Source organism: Anticarsia gemmatalis, chromosome 9 (genome assembly GCF_050436995.1).
Source record: "Anticarsia gemmatalis isolate Benzon Research Colony breed Stoneville strain chromosome 9, ilAntGemm2 primary, whole genome shotgun sequence".
Lineage (NCBI taxonomy): Eukaryota > Metazoa > Arthropoda > Insecta > Lepidoptera > Erebidae > Anticarsia > Anticarsia gemmatalis.
In genome coordinates, this window is record NC_134753.1 from 3,414,383 (window position 1) to 3,432,892 (window position 18,510).

Genomic DNA, 18,510 nt, shown 5'->3' on the forward strand with positions numbered 1-18,510 from the left:
TGTGACAGACAGTCTAGACAGACTAACATTCCAAAATTACGACCATATACCCTGATTGATTATAAATTCCAATACAAAATCGACATGTGCACTCTGTTACTTTTCGTAAGAGCTATAAATCTACAAATGTACTAAGTTATAAATAAACTCTCGGAGCAATAAAAGTCTACAAATCTAGATATTTATTTATTTTTACGTAAGTAGATTATATGCTACACATCAGGTAGTCGAACGTTAGTTATTATTATTTACGACTAGAAAATTTTATATATGCAACTGTAAAAGCTCGAAATATGGGAAATTAATAGTATTTCCAGTGATGGGCAGCAGTAAAAATTTTGCTTTTAATACAAAATTCACCATAATATTCCTATAGTTATCACCTAAAACACCGAAAAAACCTTGGTTAAAAGAAAAAAGTGCACTAATCGCAGATAATTTCATACATTTTCCGCCAAAGTTAGGTATACTTTGTCATTTACTAGAAAGACTTCAAACTGACCAAATTTAGAATATTACCAGTAACATCCACACAGATTTGATTGCTGTTAATTAAATAACAAAAGCAGTAAACTAACTCGTTTTAATGAGTTATTAATATGTTAAATACAAATCATCAAACAACTTTGGCGTGAGAATTTCATATTGTTGGAGACTAAGAACAAGAAATGCAAAAGGTTATGACGTCATAATCTTTTTTACAAACAAGGGTGCATTAATTATGAAAAGGTTTGAGGAGGAAGGTTTTACGTGGAATGAATACTAAACAAAAACAAAGCTCATAATGATATTAGCTTGGTTGGTCACGAGCAAAAATATGTGTAAATTGTCACATTTTCAATCGTATATTTTGTACGAATATTAATTACATTTTTGCTATTACTCTACAACAAACGCTAACGCGAATTCCCGTGACGTTGCAGTCAGTCAAATTTGAATTGGTTTAGTAGATGAGTAGCAAAAGTATTCCAGGCAGAGTAATATTTTTTGATTAATTTACTTTAACAATTGTTCGTCAACTTATATTTTCGTCTTGAATTATAATTTGCTATATGATTTAGTTCTTTGAGGTTTGTTCGTTATTTTTTACTCATTTTAAATATACAAACAGATCAATTGCTATGTTGATATTTGAATTATCGCAGCAATCATTTGCATTCACAAAAAATGGTCTAATTTTATTGCTTATACGAATTGAATGACAAACAAGCTTAAATTATTATATTGATTTCATTAATCGAGCACAATTTACGATCATACTGATCAATAAATTCATATTTAATCGCTTTTTCTTATGACTTGGGCGCATTTAATGAAGTTTGAATATAAAACAAGGTAATGTTGACTACCTTTATGATTTAGGCGGTAGTGTAAGCGATTGCTTATCTCGAGCAATTCGGTTTAATTCCTGAGTATGGCAAAGTGCTATTACTTAATTCAAACAATGTTCTTATGGCCAATATTTGTTATTCATCATTGGCCTATGTCCATTTATTGCAGATGATTCGGGTGGCGTCAGGCAGGGGAAAATTGTTAATTATTTGTTATTACTTATAACAAAGTTATTTTGTATCACTCTGTCCATTGGGATTTACTTGTAGTAGCGGAAGTGTGTACGATGTAAAACAAAATACATAAGCGATTTTAGTAAAGTTTGTGTATTTTATACATCTCAACGTGTTCTGTTGTTAAAAATAAATATTATTAACCAAATCCTGACTATAAACGAGTAATTTAAGATATAACATTTTACAAGTAAAGATAAGAACGGAAGAAGTCACATTGTATATGAGAATTCGTTAAATTAAGTACACAATGAAGATTATGTGCAGCGGCCCGTGAATATTTGATATGAGCTTTGAATACAATATCAAGTAAATTATATTATAATTTAATATTATACTGCTAAAATTTTGGTGCGGTTTCTACAAATTGCAATCGGTTTTTGTAAAGATACTTGTAATTATAAATGAGGCGTAGCCTTTCTTATATATCTATAGTCTATATTGTTATCGTCAACTAAAAACGTAATTGTAACGATACTAAATAACTTAATTTAATAAAGTAGAGATAGGTTATGCTTATTTCAGGGAATATTACACAGTTGATAATTTTGAACTATGAGATCATTAAAGCAACAGTTAGTGGGCATACAAAATGAGAATACATCTAAAAAAGAAAGTTATCGATGAAAACGATAAAAAAGTTAATACAAATAAAACACTTACCCGTATGTGTTCTCATGTGACGTTTCAATAACGACGGCCTGTCAAAAGCTTTCCCACACACTTCACACGGCAACAGCGCTCTTTCAGACTTTGCCGGTCTTCTTTGGATTTTTGGCGTCATGTCCAGCAGCTCATTTGAAGAACCCGCTGATGATGAGGTTAACGAATCCCCTGATACAGATTTATGCTCATCCTCAGCACCAGAGGGAGGCGATATCGGAAGAAGCACTCTCGAAAGGAGCGACGTCGATAAATCTAACGGTGAATCTGCCAAAGAAACATAAATAGAATCAGCCATAAATCATTCTAAATTAATAGATTCAGTTTTACATTTCTCACGAAGGGTAAAAGCATCGGCTAAGCCTGTTTAATACACTCTTAAACAGGTTGGAACGTCATCAACAGTTCATTTTATTGATATCGCTCAATCAGACTTCATTATCAGATATTAAAATATACGTATATGCTAACAAGCCACAAATCTCATAACACGGCTTCCTCTTGACATTTCACATCGTGATTTATAATTTCATACCGTCTTAGTTACACACAACATAATTATGATTCTTAAAAATTGAATATTTTCGCTTTATTGATATTAGTTTCTCAAAAGCTATCGATAATATAAATCCGAACGAATTTTACGGTGATTAGACGGGCAGTGGGCGCTTTTTATAATTCAGATCAAATGTTTTTATACAATTCCAATCAAGCAAAAATTTTTAATGAACCAATTTTATTGACAACCGTAAATTTTGCTATGGAACTTTAGACAGTTTATGTTTATTGCGACCCGTCTTTCAATTTCTTTGATACCAATTAATTGGCGTTCCCAATTCGGACTTTTACTATTGAAGCCTGATCTTCAGTTGTTAGTATTGACGTTTCCGCGGAACTATAATCGAATGGTCGCCTGCAATAAATCAGGGGTGCTGTGACGTGGACTGGCGTGGACTAATTAGCGGCGTGTTTGCGCTCTAGATCAAGGATAGTTGTATTTCTTTATCCGTTCATAGGGTAAGTGTATTTCAAGATGCCAGGATAGAAAATACTCGATATGGAGCGGCAACCGGACAGATGGGAAGACGATAATATCTCTCACTAGCCGGCTGTCTACGCTTCGTTTTGCCTACTCTATTTGCGTAGTGATGTACTGCCGTATAAGATTTTAATTTATTTATTCAATTATGCGATAGAAAATTTTCAACTTTTTCTGACTGTGAAAGATAAAAAAGGGCAACCTGTTGGGACGACAACATATTTGCGACTATCTTTATTCGCTATCTTAAGTAATGTACCGTAAATGTCGCAATGTCCATTTTAGAATTAAAAGGGAGCATAGAATTTATGTAGTGTTATGTGTAGCACCTGCTTGTTTGTGTATTTTCTTTAATGGTATTCATTCTTGCAGGTGAATGTGCGATACACTGTTGCGCAGGAATTTAGTACAAAATTATTTGAATTTAGTAACATAACTTTAGCCTATCCAAATAAAGGCTCAAAGTTAACTTGTGTTTTAAAAAATATAGTTTCTGAGGTTATCGGTAGCAGTATTGGGGAAATAATTTGGAGTAATAATGCTTTATTATTATCTAAGATACAGAATAGTATTAGTTTAATCTAAGAAAGACTCTCTCAACAAATAATATGAAGATAATGAAAGAACTATCTTGCATTAGAATAAAATCACTTATCAATTACAATCAAACGAAAAGTCAAATAAACTATGTAAATCCAATGAAAATGCAAAATTTCACAAATATAACTCGTAGATTTTATTTTTGATCATTCCATAATATGGTCTTGGGGCAATCTGATCAATATACATAGAGAACAAACGACGCCGCTCGCGTTATCAAATCGTATGTAACTTAACTGGTCTATAAGGCTCTATACACAGTGAAAATGTTAAACGCATACGACATTTAAATAATAATCAGAGCTACTCATATCAATGGCCGTAAATAACGCATGTTATGAATAAAAATATGGGATTTGAATGCGGTAGTCGATGCTTTGATTATGTAGCGTCTTTTAATTCCATTCGACATGAATGGGAAGCGAAGGAAATAATTTACTGTATGTTATTTAAGTATTGGTCACGACATATGTATCTACCTAATTTAAACGACTTCAGAATCTGTCTTCCTCAAATTTTGCAAAAAGCTCCTTGGCAATTTACAAAAACAGATTCGTACCAAAATAAAGTCACATATCTTCCTCATGAGCGAAGGAAGATACCTAAGAAACCTACAAATTAATGCTTATTCACATTCATATATTTTGTCATACAAAACAAAATGTATATAATATATTTATGGTAACAATCTTTAATAAAATTATCAGAGCCTTAGAAAACAAAGAATGATTGTGAACACCAAATTAAGTTAAGAATGTACAAGAAAACATTTCAAACAAGCCATAACAATTTACCCAAAAATGTGTTGCTAACATTACTTGTGACCATTACAATGTAAGAAAGCCATTCAAATCGCCAAAACGCGATTATATTTCAGCCCAATGTGTACGGCTTTATAAAAAAGCGATCGGGACAGTCGACTACCGAACCGCGGCGCGATTGGAGTAGGAATGCACTTTGATGTGCCGACTGTATCGCGCTTCGGAATAATATCGCGATGTTTGTTGTGTGTGTGTGTTGTGACAGTTTTGGATTATGTTTTGTGTGTGTGGGAAAGTTGTAGTGTGGCGTTAAGGGAGGTTTAAGTGCGAATAAAGAATTAATTACTTACTTTTATTAAGTTCAGTCATCCCATTGTATTTATTTAAGCTAATTTATTTCCTTTTTTTTATTGATCGATAATTGAAAAAGTACCATTGCAAATTATGAAGTTTACGTAATAAAAAAATTAAAAAAATAATATTTGAAATGAAAACAAGTCTCAATATAGATGACATTTCATATATTAATGTAATTCCTGTGATTTAAAATTTCATTTAACTATATAAGATAGAGTTAAGACATAGCTTTCATATTTGCTAAGTCAATAAAAACAGTTTTTAGTAATATATTATAAACAACTATTGCCAAATCTTAGCTTGACGAGAAACCGAAAAATTTTAGCACACAATTCGCACATTGACATTCTACTCTTAATTATTATTTATGTGCAACAAAGAGATTGTAAAGTTCATCGCCCTGCATTCGACCGTGCGAACTATCGCTCCAATAAATCAATATACGTTTTATACCGAACTTTACAACCAACTGAAATGCTCAGTTCTAACTTAATTAAAAAATAGTACTACATTAAGTGGTCGTTTTCACACGATTGTAAATTTTAAATGCCGAGGCTGTTACTTTGGTTTTAGTTTATAATTTAGATTAGCTTTACTTAAATTGTGCATATTTTTTGGTGTAAAGCTCTTATTTTTGCGAATAGAAAAGAAAAAGTATGCGGTAAAAGCAAAGATCATGTCTTAATTAAAGTATATTTCTGACTAGTTGACCCGTGCATGTTTATATTTAGGTAAACATGAAAAAGAGTGTTCTAAGGGGTTGATTTTTTTTAAAGTAGCTTGTTTTTGATCCCAGATTCTCAATTATTTCCGTTATATTCAACCTTATTACGTACATACGAAAAGACAGACTTCCCACATCTAAAATTAGTATATATGTCAGAGTATACTAGAAAATGATAAAGAAATCAAATCAACAAAGCCTATTTCAAACTACTTTTAAATGAAGTCATCATGAACCTAAGATTTTATTAGCAAAACGCAATCATCTTGCTTTTCATATTAGTACTAGTTCAATTTGTAGTAAATGCTCTACATAAAGCCGTATATGAGTTTTATAGATCAATGAAAATTTTAAACGAAGAGGGTGACCATGGTATAGCTTCGTCTATTGACTTGCAGATATAATATTAAACTTTAAAGGGGGCACGATATTTTATGGTAAAAGACACTGTAATTGTAAGTAACTCTTGAACTGTTTACATTATTGTTCTTCAAACGTACTCACTAGAAGACTTAAGGATTCAAGGCTTGATTCCTCTCATATTATGGGAGGAGACCCTTGCTCAGCAGTGGGACATTAACTTAGGTTATTTTATTTATTTTTGTACTTATGTTCCACAGAATAGTCGACATTGAAAATAATGTAGGAATGATTGCTAATAACTATTGATACAATTTTCTAAAGTTGAATTTGTTTTTTTTTTGTTTTTCAATAACCAGTATCAACCTTTTTTACCCTTTGCGAAACTTACTTTTTTGAAACACTACAACGACGGCACAATTCGCCTAGAACCTAATTCATTAAAGAACATAAGCTCACCGACCATAACATCGTTCAATACAAACCGAACCTATAAAACAGATATAATATTTAACTACCAATATGATAACATTATCACCCCAGTGGACATTTCAGTTTATGCGAATTTAATGGCGAAATATAAACATTATCTTTGAAATGTTAATCTCGTTAACAGAGTTGCTATAAGAAATAAAAATTTAAACTAGGCCCGGTTTTACTGTTATCTAATAAGCTGAAGATTAAAGACCATTTCTAGTTACGGTTCTAGACCATATTGCAGATTGGTTTTCTTTTAATAGCTTTTACGAAGTGGCTTGAAAACGGTAGAGATTATTTGTACCCTCTAATTACAAGTAGCCGTTTGATGGAACTTATTGCCGTTGTTAAATAAATGTACAATATTTTTTAATGAGTGAAGTACACTCTGATAATCTTCAAAGACTTGTAACTCTTCCAAATTACTTTTGATTAGTAAAATATATAAAATAAAGGCCCCCCGCAACTTTATCCACGTGGAAACCCTTCCCATGTAAATCCCGATCCCTCGGGAACTCCGGGATAAAAAAGCCTATGTGTTATTCTGGGTCTTCAGCTACCTATATACCAAATTTGTTTTATTTATTTTTTTGTAATTTTGTGAACACAAACGTGTTAGTTACGTAGTTTTAACAAACCTTTTAATTAAGTGCAAGCTTTCTATTTGTACCAAAAAAAAAGCCCTAAGCGACCTAATATCAATTTCCAAATATTTTCTCCAGTATCAAAATCGTATCAAAACACGCGTGAATATCAAACTTCCGTCATCGTTATTAAACTAAATACATGTTTGCTCTTACGTATGGAAATTGGCTGGCATGTGCGGTGAAAGTAGATCATCATTACTCCGAAAATAGAAGTGTATAACTAGCAAATATGTATGTATGTATGTATGTATGTATGTATGTATGTATGTGTGTATGTATGTATGTATGTATGTATGTATGTATGTATGTATGTATGTATGTATGAGTGTATGTAACGAGTTTTGGCTGACAGCTTTTAAGACGATAACAAGCCAGATTACTGCTTCACACCTCAAATTAATATCTAGTTGTCGTATTACGGATTATCGTAATACTATTTGCATGTTTAATTACTATTTAGTGCAGAAATTGGGTGGAAACTGATGAGTTATTTTTTGTTATATTTTATTTCTAAAATTCTTATTAAGAAGATATTTTTGCTGATTAAGGAAGCTAAAGAAGAAGAAGTCCTAAAAACATGTCAAAATGAAGATACAATTTTAAATACCTTAGGTAACCTAGTTTTGTGTAGCGCCACCGATAAAATGTAACACTATACAAACACTTCATCAAAATTTTTAGTCAAATACAAACTTGTTGCGTCCAATTGACGTACCCGCCATCTATAATATATTTTGTTTTTAAGACTAAGCATTTTGACGTCACAAATCCGCATACATCTTTCAAGGGCTACAAGCAAGTAAATAACATTTACCTTCTAAAATAGAGTCCATAGTTTGTCTATACAAGTTGTTCCTCATCTTCACGAAGAACATCTCCTCGGGTCTTTCAGGGAGGTAGTAGACCACGAGCTCCGTGTGTGCTGACACTGGTTTTACAGCTTCGTACACCGGCTCGCCTTTGACTTTTGTGCAGACTAGGTTTACCTGGTAGAAGAACGAAGTTTTATATATTTACGTTACCATGTGTATAGCAAGCTCATTCCTATTGAATCTAGTTTTGTTCAGCATTCAATTTTGCGCTAGTTCGTGTATTAAGAAGATTTGTCATACGCTCGAACCTAATTCGATTCCTCTCGAATTTGATCCCGTAGGGAGTAAGTTACCAGTTTTCTGTGTATAACATTATTAGTGTCGCTATTATAAGGTTATTTCTAATTACATTGATGATTTTTATGTTTTAAAGCTTAAGCATTTACTTAGGGCATCCAACTTCCAAAAAGCTACAAACTAGACAGTTGCTAAAGCTAAGAGGATCGTGTCAATTAAAGACCTAGTCTGTCCTCTGTTCAATATACTTTAATATAATCTATTCAACAACACCTGTTTACTATAAAATAAAATAAAAAGTGCAATAATGATCTATATATACGATAAATCTACACTTCACCCGATATTGGAAACAGCTTTGATTAATGAAGTCACGTTTCTGATAAGTTCATCCGTAAATTATTGCTTATTACTTACTTGTGGTCCATAGTTATCTGACACGCGCAGGAATCGAACCCAGTTACAGTGGCGGACTTGGACACCGCCGGACGTGCAGACTTCGTCGAAAAGGCCGAACCGATGTCGGATCTGGTGACAAAAGAAATATAACATAAATATTATGGGAATAATAAATTTTAACTATAAATATCCCACTGCTGGGCAAGGATCTTATCCCGTAATGAGAGAGAGAGGCCTTGAGTCCACCACGCTGGCTAAGTGCGGATTGAGGACTTACTATGATAATAAAGAAAATGATAATTATTATTAAATAGATTTTTGGAAACTTTATTTTCATAGCGTGGCGAAAATCATACTTAGCACGCTGGCCGAGATAATACATAAACATTACAGAATATTCTGTGTAATTTATTATTTACTAATAAGTGTCAAATAGCATAGTCAAAAGCAAAGTAGTAGTCAAAAGATAATTTCAATAAAAACTCGCAAAAATCACTTTATTAACCTTAACAACACAAATCTCTAGATTACTAACTACTAAAGTAACAAGATCTAGCTTTCAAACAAAAAAAACAAACTGTAACAAATTAGACTCACAGAAGCAGACTACCAGACATAAACACGTGAACAAAACCCGATCTTATTACAGGATTTAAAGCGAAAAGAAGCCTAGAACCAAGCCGGATTTCAATTAAAGATAACAGTCACTCATATCAAGAGGCATTAGCAAAATGTTCTGAGCGCAATACTCGTAACTGCATTATCATAAACGCAATGAAAATTGCCGGCGCATTTCTCTAATCCGAAACGACATAGATTAAAAGTTTAATGTGGAGATACGACTTGTTTTTGTAGGTAAAGTCTAGGTTTTATTCAATACTTATGTGAGGAATATACATTTATACTGGTAACATAACTTTACTGTGGCTGGTTCTGTAAAGCGGTTGGTAGTGTAATCAACCGCTGATCATGAGGTCTCGGATTCAATTCTTGAGTCGGGCAAAGTACTATTGATATTTTCTAAATTATATTAAAGTATTCTCGCGCGGTTAAACGACAATAAGCTCGCTCCCTATTACATGGGACTAAAATTGTTAACAGCGAAATATTTGTGTTTTTCATACCTCTATCTACACCTTTGGTTATAACAGGTGTGATAATTATGTATGTAAATCCAAAGAATATTATTAGAATTATATTATATTTGAATTAGTTTCCAGAAGCTACCGTCATCGGTTAGGCAAAGACTTTTTCCCACGATTTCCAGAATATTCGGTCTACCAGTTTATTTTAGACCTGTTAAGCTAGAATTTTGATAATAATGAACGTATTCTAAATTAGTATATAACTTAAATAGAATATTTGAATAGCTAATCAGTGAATGAGTTGAATGTGAAGCAAGTCACTTTAACGAATGAACGGAAGTTATCTAAAATGTTATGTTTATTGTGTAAAACCAAGATAAAGTAATTTATTCTATGCTTTTTTGATAAAATTATAATTATTTTATAAATAAATAATTTACTGTCTATACATAAATGTAGCTGTGTGTTTATTGTCCTTTCAAAATGCCAAAATGAACCGATATTGAAAAAGAAAAAAGTACGACACGGCATGAAGAACTGTAACTCGATTCTCTACCACTATCGACTTTCGACAACCGGCTAGTTATCGAAAAATTTTCCATACAAAATCTGATCAGCGCCCCTAACGGGCGTCGTAGGAACTATTTTGGCAGTACATTTTTAAATGTCAAACTTTCGATACTCGACAGTACCGACTGTACAGAATCGCGCTACTGGTATGTATGGTATATTAATTGATTAATTTTGCAATGTTTCAAAAGATGCAGGCTGGTCCTTTCTTTCATAGTTGTACAATGTACAGTAAAGTAAGTAGTAGTTTCCAAATACAGTCAACAGCATTAAATCAACGATACGATCAAACAGAGATACGAGATAAATGATTTATAGTTGTTTTAACCATTTGATAAATTACACTAAGAGTTCAATCGTGACTAAATTAATTAAGTCCGCTGCCTAAAATAGTTATTTATAATGAGTGACTTAATTGAACATGTGTGATTTTGTATGGATACAAATTAAAAACTACAATTTCTGTAGTAAAAAAGAAAATCTCGATTTGAGATCTTTGGAGATGATTCTCGCAATGTTTTTATTTGATATCAATTATTTACTTTTGTGATATTTAATAAGATTTTTTTAAATAATTTATTATAAGACTATCAAAATATGTCAGTTAACTCTTTGCTCGCTTTTTATTTCAACTTAAAATAATTGTCAATTCAAGCTCTTTAATTTACTTTACTGACTAATTTAGACAACATTAGATGTTATATCTCTTACCAATGATAATAGGATGAAAAAGACAGAATTATAAATATCAAGTAAACTAATTGTCACCATTGTAATGTTCTGTCCCTTACCAACATTAATTGAAAGACAAAGACAGAACATCAAAGGTTCAAAGCGATTACTAAAATAACTGGACCGTATATACCTACATACATACAGCATATAATATCCTATCTCAAACCTAGATACACAAATAACAATCTTACTACACTCAGCTCATTAAAATAGTTTATACCATAACTTTCTCACTGTCTTATCTGCTCCATTTACTCTGTGGTCGCTTTCAACAACCGCCAGCGTTAGGTTATGCGTAATGACGTGAAAATTACAACAAATATGAACGCTGCGCATGCGCCGAGCCACAAGATTCAATCCTTGTTGCAATTAACGGGCCTGTACAGTCACGAGCAAAAACGTGCTGACGTCCGTGGGCACTTGTGGGTAAGGTTGACGCTGCTACCAATGCGCGTGAATGTCGTTCGTGCGACAAAAATGAAAAAAAAATATGATCTGATCCAGATTGTTTAGCTCAGTAGGTATCTTGAACACGTAGTTTTTATAAAGGTGCCGTGATGGAACTAGTTTTTAGGAATAGTGGGTGTATATGAAATGCTGCATATCAAATTTATAAATAGAAATTAATTAAAACACTAAAATTTCTCAATTTATTTTAAAGATAAAAAAAATCTCGACAAAAACGTTTTTGATTCCATTTATATTTAGATTCCAGTGATAAACGTGATTTACAAAATGTGACAGTGCACATGTTTGTGCCCACGACTGTACTAGATAAAGTACAGGTACACAAAATTAATTAATTGAATAGCTCATTTGATTTATTAAACCGACGCCGTTGACATGGACGGTTATTATCTTGTCTTTAGTTTTGTGTAATGATTGGAAGATTATTGCAGTAATATTAGTACCTATACTTGCTTGATATTTAGTTCTGAAATGCTGAGGTAGATAATGTAGAGGTATAGGCTTGTCGCTTTAAGATATCAGTCAAATTGTTTACTAAAATTATATTCACAGAAAAGTGCGCCAATTTTTAGCTCTAAGCAGATTTTACTCTCATGCCTAGTAATGTTCACTAGCCGGTGGCTTAGCTTTTGCATGTCGCTTAAATCGTGAACTAAAATCATTTGAAAAGTGCGCCAATTTTTATACCTCAAAGTAGATTTTACTTCCATGCCCAAATGCAGTAGATAATATAACCTTAAGTAAATACATTGAATAGATCGGTGCACTTCCAGTAACATTTTAAATGAGAGTTTTCGTGTGAAAGGTCGTTTCACGTTGTTTGTAGCTAAGATGAGAGTCTTAGATTGGGCGGTTTGAACTTCTAGAAAAAGTGTTAACGATAGACTTGTAGCCCATCCTAAGGCTAACGTCGCCAAAATTTGCTTCATTTTTATATGGACACAAGAAAACACAGGATATCCCTTTCCTTATCCTAAACTTTGTTACATATATAAGAACTGATTTAACTTTAACTAATTGAACTATGATAACCTTTATGATTGTATATGAATATTCAATTCAGTACTTAAATTAGACATGGTCACAAAATGATCATGCTAAAATATAATAAATATGTAAATTTATGTTAATAATGTACGCGTAGTCTCTTAATTTTTAATATATGGGCTCGATTATAAATCTAAGTAAAACCAACAATATTTGTTAGGATTTAATTCTATGAATGGAAAGCTCCATTAATTCTGACTTTTTTATAGTATATTGTTATAAACCGATAAATTTAAGTTCATTAACAAATATTTGACGGAATTAGTTTATATTAGAGATTAAAACGGTGTAATATATTTTCTGTTTCCGGAATTCGTAAAAGTCGAGCATTTTTTTTTTTCAATTTCTACTCTTTTACATGTTTATCGTATTAATTTTGTACGCTTCCTTTATTATGTGTTTATTTATTTGCGTTACTGTCGTTAATTAATTAGTTTATTTTTTTAACGTAAAACTACCCTATGGAAGGCATTGAAACTAAACGAGTTCAAATATGTAGCAATATTGTCTATGGTACAAGTTTTTTTATATTTACTTACTGATACGGAATTAAGCCCTTGTTTAGTTTTATATAAGTAACCATTTTAAAGTTGTTAGAATGGATCTTTGGTCGCAAAAATGTGCAATAATAAAATCTGTAGCTATGATTAAATCATATAATGTATACCTTTGACAACATCAAGTTTCTGCACCAAAAAAAATCCTAAGAAAAATATTATGATATATTCCTTTCTACGCGTGTTTATCATCCAAAGCGCGTATCCCGCTTATTCCTAAAACAGTAAACACTACAATTCGAAAACGGGCGAGTCCGAAATCTTAGTCATTCATTTTTTGCACCACATTCGGATAGTCGCCCCCATAAATCTGCGGTCCCGTTATTTCAAATAAATTGCCCAGTCTGCAGTCCTTTGTGACGTCCGCTTTTTGTACAGGTGATGTTCTAAACAAGGCGTATGGGAATCGAAGTTAGGGTGAAATTTTGGACGGAGACGCTTTTGGGAAACGAGTTGTTGAGCCATTTCTCGTGACAGTTATCCTTATTGTGACTGTTTGCGTGTTTTGTTACTTAATCTTTCAATAGCAATGTATAGAAAATATTTTGAGTCCATCTAGAAAATATTTTCCCAAGATAACATAGTTAACAGTCATAACTAACTATCTCATGTTTAGTAACGGCCAGTTTGACAACTTATAGATAAGTATCGAATAACCTACCCGAAAAATAAAGAGACAGTACGAAAGTATGAAATAATTGGTTGATATTCCGCTTGATAAACTAAACGATTCTTTTCCGGGAGTGGTGAGACTGGCGAATAGTATTTTAAATCTCTGTGGTACATAGTATAGCCTTATACCCGTGGGTAGACGACCAATAAATATCAACTTTTATAAATATTATTTTGCATATCTACTAGGCCTCTATTAAATGACCGATTAATATAAGTCATACAAAAAACGTGCCAAATTGATAACCACCTCCATTTTCGGAAGTCCATTAAAAACACTCTTCAATCACACTCAAACTAATAATTAGTTTCATAATTAAGATATTACAGCATTCCCTTTTTTAATGAATCACTTCGAGAAAGCTACTTTATATTCAATTGATCCAATTAATTAAAATACGTATGACCAGTCAATAAATATCTTCACCATATCAATTAGTGATAAATAAAAAATATGTTTTAAACTCGAGAATTATGATAAACACTGCTGGTTGCTTATAGCATTATAAACCTTCGTTATGGCCATAAAATAAACTTTATAAATGTAACAATAAAATACTACGCCCCATGGTTCGTTATAGAGTAAGCTTAAAATTCCATACAACGTTGAATCGATCCGAATTCATTACCGATTGCCGCAATCGTTTTCTGTATCGATTTTTAATCAATCTCCTAAATGGTCTCTATCAAATTTAATTGACGTCAATCGTGAGGGAGTTAAAAAGCGTTCGTATATTGATCGAGCGATCTGGAACGATTGGGAAAGTAATGAGAGCATCGATTATTATGTTTTGGTGACATTCCGAATCGATTATTATCGATTGCTTGGATCAATTACTTATTTGATTAGTTTTGTGAATGCCAACATTTATTTAAGTAGCCAATTTATAATTCAATTTCACCTTTTGAACCTAAGCTTAATCAAATTTATCGTTCGCAAAACTTTCACTGTATAAAAAATGATTTTAGCAGATGGGTGTTAGATTGATAATCCTGTTGATTTAATACACGAACGTCTTAAACTGAACAGAGAGCATACGAAAGGCTCTCAATAAACAATATGATAATTTCACTGTCGCATTACCTTAAGAGCTTTAAGCAGCATTCTCACTTGGCGCACGGCAGCGGCCGCGCACCTCGGAGCGATCACGATCTACGGATCTACAGAAGCCTGCCCGAGGCGTCAAATCGTTGCGCGCACGCTTCGTGTGTGTGCCGTTTACATTGACCAGTGGCTCAATTGTTTTTGTATATTTTAGTACCGAGGATCATTTTTAAGGTAGTAGGTTTGTTTTTTATCGATCGTTTTTTGTACTCGAGTTGTGTTGCTTATGTATACTTAATATTCTGTGACTGTAAGTTAACATCAAAGGATAGCATCTGAAATTTATGTTTTCTACAAACTGGTAGTTTGATTATTTAGGAGGACATACTTTCATTAAAATTTTATATCGGATTTTATATTTAATGTTTATAAAATTGTGAATATTTTCGTAAGTATAAACAGTGCCATTATACAATCTCCTTAACTTAAAGAACATAAACAGATGTGTTCAGTACAGAACACTTATCTCGTGACAAGTTTCATTCATTACTGTATGAAAGGCATTTCTATACGAGTCTCTGCAATATAGTTGTATTATCATGCTTTACAACTACAATGTAAAAATTATTATTATGTTTCACAATTTTGTCTTCTTTTAATCAACAAATTTATTGTTTCGAAATAAAGATCAATTTTTTCATCGTAATATTATTTTATAAGAATAATTAATTTGCCAAATCTTACAGTTAAAACAAACTGCCAAAACTGATGTTTATATCTTCTAATGTTATTTTAAAATATATTTAATTAGGAGTAAAATAATACTTTAATAGATCGATCAAAAATCGTCTTTTCAATTTTATTCGAAAAGTTGTAGACTTGCTACTCATAAAATTCTTGTTTACCTTTACACAGACAAAGACCTAGTTTAAAACGTTGCTGTTAGTTGCGTGAACCTTTTAACAAATTAGTTATTTGTGTTGCTCACGACTTTTAAGTACTTGTTTAATGTACAATACTGGTTTAACCTTTGAAGTAGAACTAAGTGTGTCAGAGCTACGAGTGTTTTGTTGCTCATAGTTACACTTAATGGTACTCTTATCAATGTTACCTTGGTGCGACTAGATCATAGCAAATTCAGTGTAGTTTTATTTACGCTAAACGTACTTACATATGCCTCATTTGTCCTTCCAATATTATAAATGCAAAAGCTTGTTAGGATAGGATGTTTATATGATTGCTAGCCTTTCACGACAAACTACATAACGGATTTGAATGAAATTTGATACATAGTTAGTTTATACCCTAGATTAACTCAGAATATTTTTTCGTAAAGGAAATCTTTTCACGCGGATGAATTCCGAGCGGATGCTCGTAATTAATTTATCTTGGTAATAAAACTTTACCCTTTAATCATAGTTAACAAGGCAGATTATTTACTTGCATATAATCTCCACATAAAATACTTACAATCTGTACATATGTATTTTTATTCTTTGTCCATTATTTTTATGTCCTCGGCCTTAACAGCCTACATAATGAAAAGTACTAAATAATAATATAGGTATATCAAAAATAATACACTAATTTCAAAAAGAGTTTTTAAACAGAAGCCCGAACGCGAGTCAGCGCCTCGGGCGCACACTCTGCCATCACATGTCCGCCAGTTGGCAATCCTGTTGCGTTCCGCCGAATGTATGCGAACATAATAATATAATACGCGAACATTTTTTACAAATACGTACATACAACCATACATGCTTACATACATACAAACATACATACGAACATACATAATATTACGCCTTTTTCAACTAGGGGTAGGCAGAGACCAAATAACGCCATATGAAACGATTTACAAACTTCCCTTGCCTCATTTATTTTACATCCAAACATCTTGCCATTCATGAAATAGAACGAATGGTACGCGCGGTATTGTTTAAAAAAAACTACAGACGGGTATTGTATTTAATATATTCAGTACCAAAATAATATACTGTTCAAAATATGTTTTTAATTCCATATTATATAAAAAAACAAAACTTTAAAATTGCCCTGAAGAATTCTAATACTATTTCTAAACTGTTTTTATGGAGACACCTGAAAGTTTATTAATAAAGCTAAACTGCCCGCATGTAATAAATAAAAAAATAAAAATTATACTATATAATAAAAATAATTATTAAACGACGAACAGAAAATTAAACATTCTGTTCTATCACCTGCTCGCGTAGTGAGACCGTACCTTAAATATAGGCATGATTGCACGCGGGTCGCCCCTAGCGATTATTTGCTGCACGCCGGCAAAATTGCGCGTCGATGCGTTCGTGTGCAACACTCATTATAATATATGTATGAAGAAAGCACGTAAAAACGCTTGTTAGATCCAATGATTTGAATTTGAAATATTTTTGAAAGTGTTCTAATTTGACCCAATTATCCCAAAATTTAGCTTTTTTCAGTAATGTCTATGGCAACAGTGTTTCGTATTTATTAAGGCCAGTTCTGTGGACGTATTTATTTAATCAAAGTTTTAATTATTATTCTGGTTGAAGTAATTATTTAGGATTGCAGATTGTATTGAGAATCACGGTTTCCAGTTCACAACTCAAACTGAAACTGAATGCTGCATAAAAAACAAATTGATGCGGCTATTGAATCTGCCATCCCATTTGTTGTCTAATAGCTACAGTGTGCTAGAATTATTCTAAGCCTATTTTTTATTCTAGATTTCCATTGTCTGACTGTTAGCACGTGTCGAAATCTGTTATAGGCAATTTAGATGGAAAAAGTTAAATAAAAGATAGTATTATGAAAAAATTGGGACTATTATAGAGCTGTTGATCGGGAAATTAAATCAATTGGGTTTTAAAAGCGGAACGCGAAACGAAATATGTTGTATTTCTATCATAGATTTTTGATAGGTTTTATGAAGCGTACATTTAAACTATTAATATCAACACTATTTCATTCTATCTCTACCTATGTATAGAGAGCAACTTAAGTAGTTTACATTCACACGACCATTGTTAGTCATTTATCATATTTTTTTGTAAATTACAAATGAGAGTATCTGCCAGCACGAATTATTTTTTTCAACATCCGAAAATTTTTTTTTTCTTATTTTTGTACATTTTGATTCGCAAATCAATAAAAAGCCATAACTCACACAAATCTTTTACATTACAAGCACTCTATACCAGAAGATTTTCAAGGAAAACGTCAATTTAACAATCGATAGCGCACGTGGCACGCTAGAAACAATTTGTTGGAAATAGCACAAGTTCGTGAAGGCCGCGGGTGCAGTAATGTTAGGTTATTACTGCAACTGGACACAGTGACCGCGGGCTTAGGTTCAAGTTGGAAGCTTCTGTTCCTGGATTTTCTTTATTTCTATATATCTTGATGTTTGATGTACTTGATGTTACGTGATATTCTTTGATGTAAGGAATGAATTAAATTGAAGGAGACCTTTGCCCAGTAGTGGGACAGTAATGGTTTTAAAGAATACGAATGAATCGCTGTTTGGATTCATGCAATTTCATGTTCTTCATAATAGTAGGACTGAGTAGAAGTGACCGTTTTTGTAGTTAAGTAGACATATATTATCTTCTTTTAAGGGAAACAGAA

At 32.4% G+C, this 18,510-nt stretch overlaps 1 protein-coding gene across 1 annotated transcript in view; it reads right to left on the minus strand.

The window, feature by feature from the left end:
* LOC142975426 (uncharacterized) overlaps window positions 1-18,510 on the minus strand; it is an 87,150-nt gene that overhangs the window by 21,581 nt on the left and 47,059 nt on the right. The window contains exons 2-4 of the mRNA XM_076118248.1: window positions 8,720-8,830; window positions 8,008-8,179; window positions 2,229-2,495 (exon numbers count right to left, since the gene is read on the minus strand). Coding sequence (XP_075974363.1) covers window positions 2,229-2,495; window positions 8,008-8,179; window positions 8,720-8,830 — 550 coding nt within the window. The remainder of the gene's footprint in view (window positions 1-2,228; window positions 2,496-8,007; window positions 8,180-8,719; window positions 8,831-18,510) is intronic.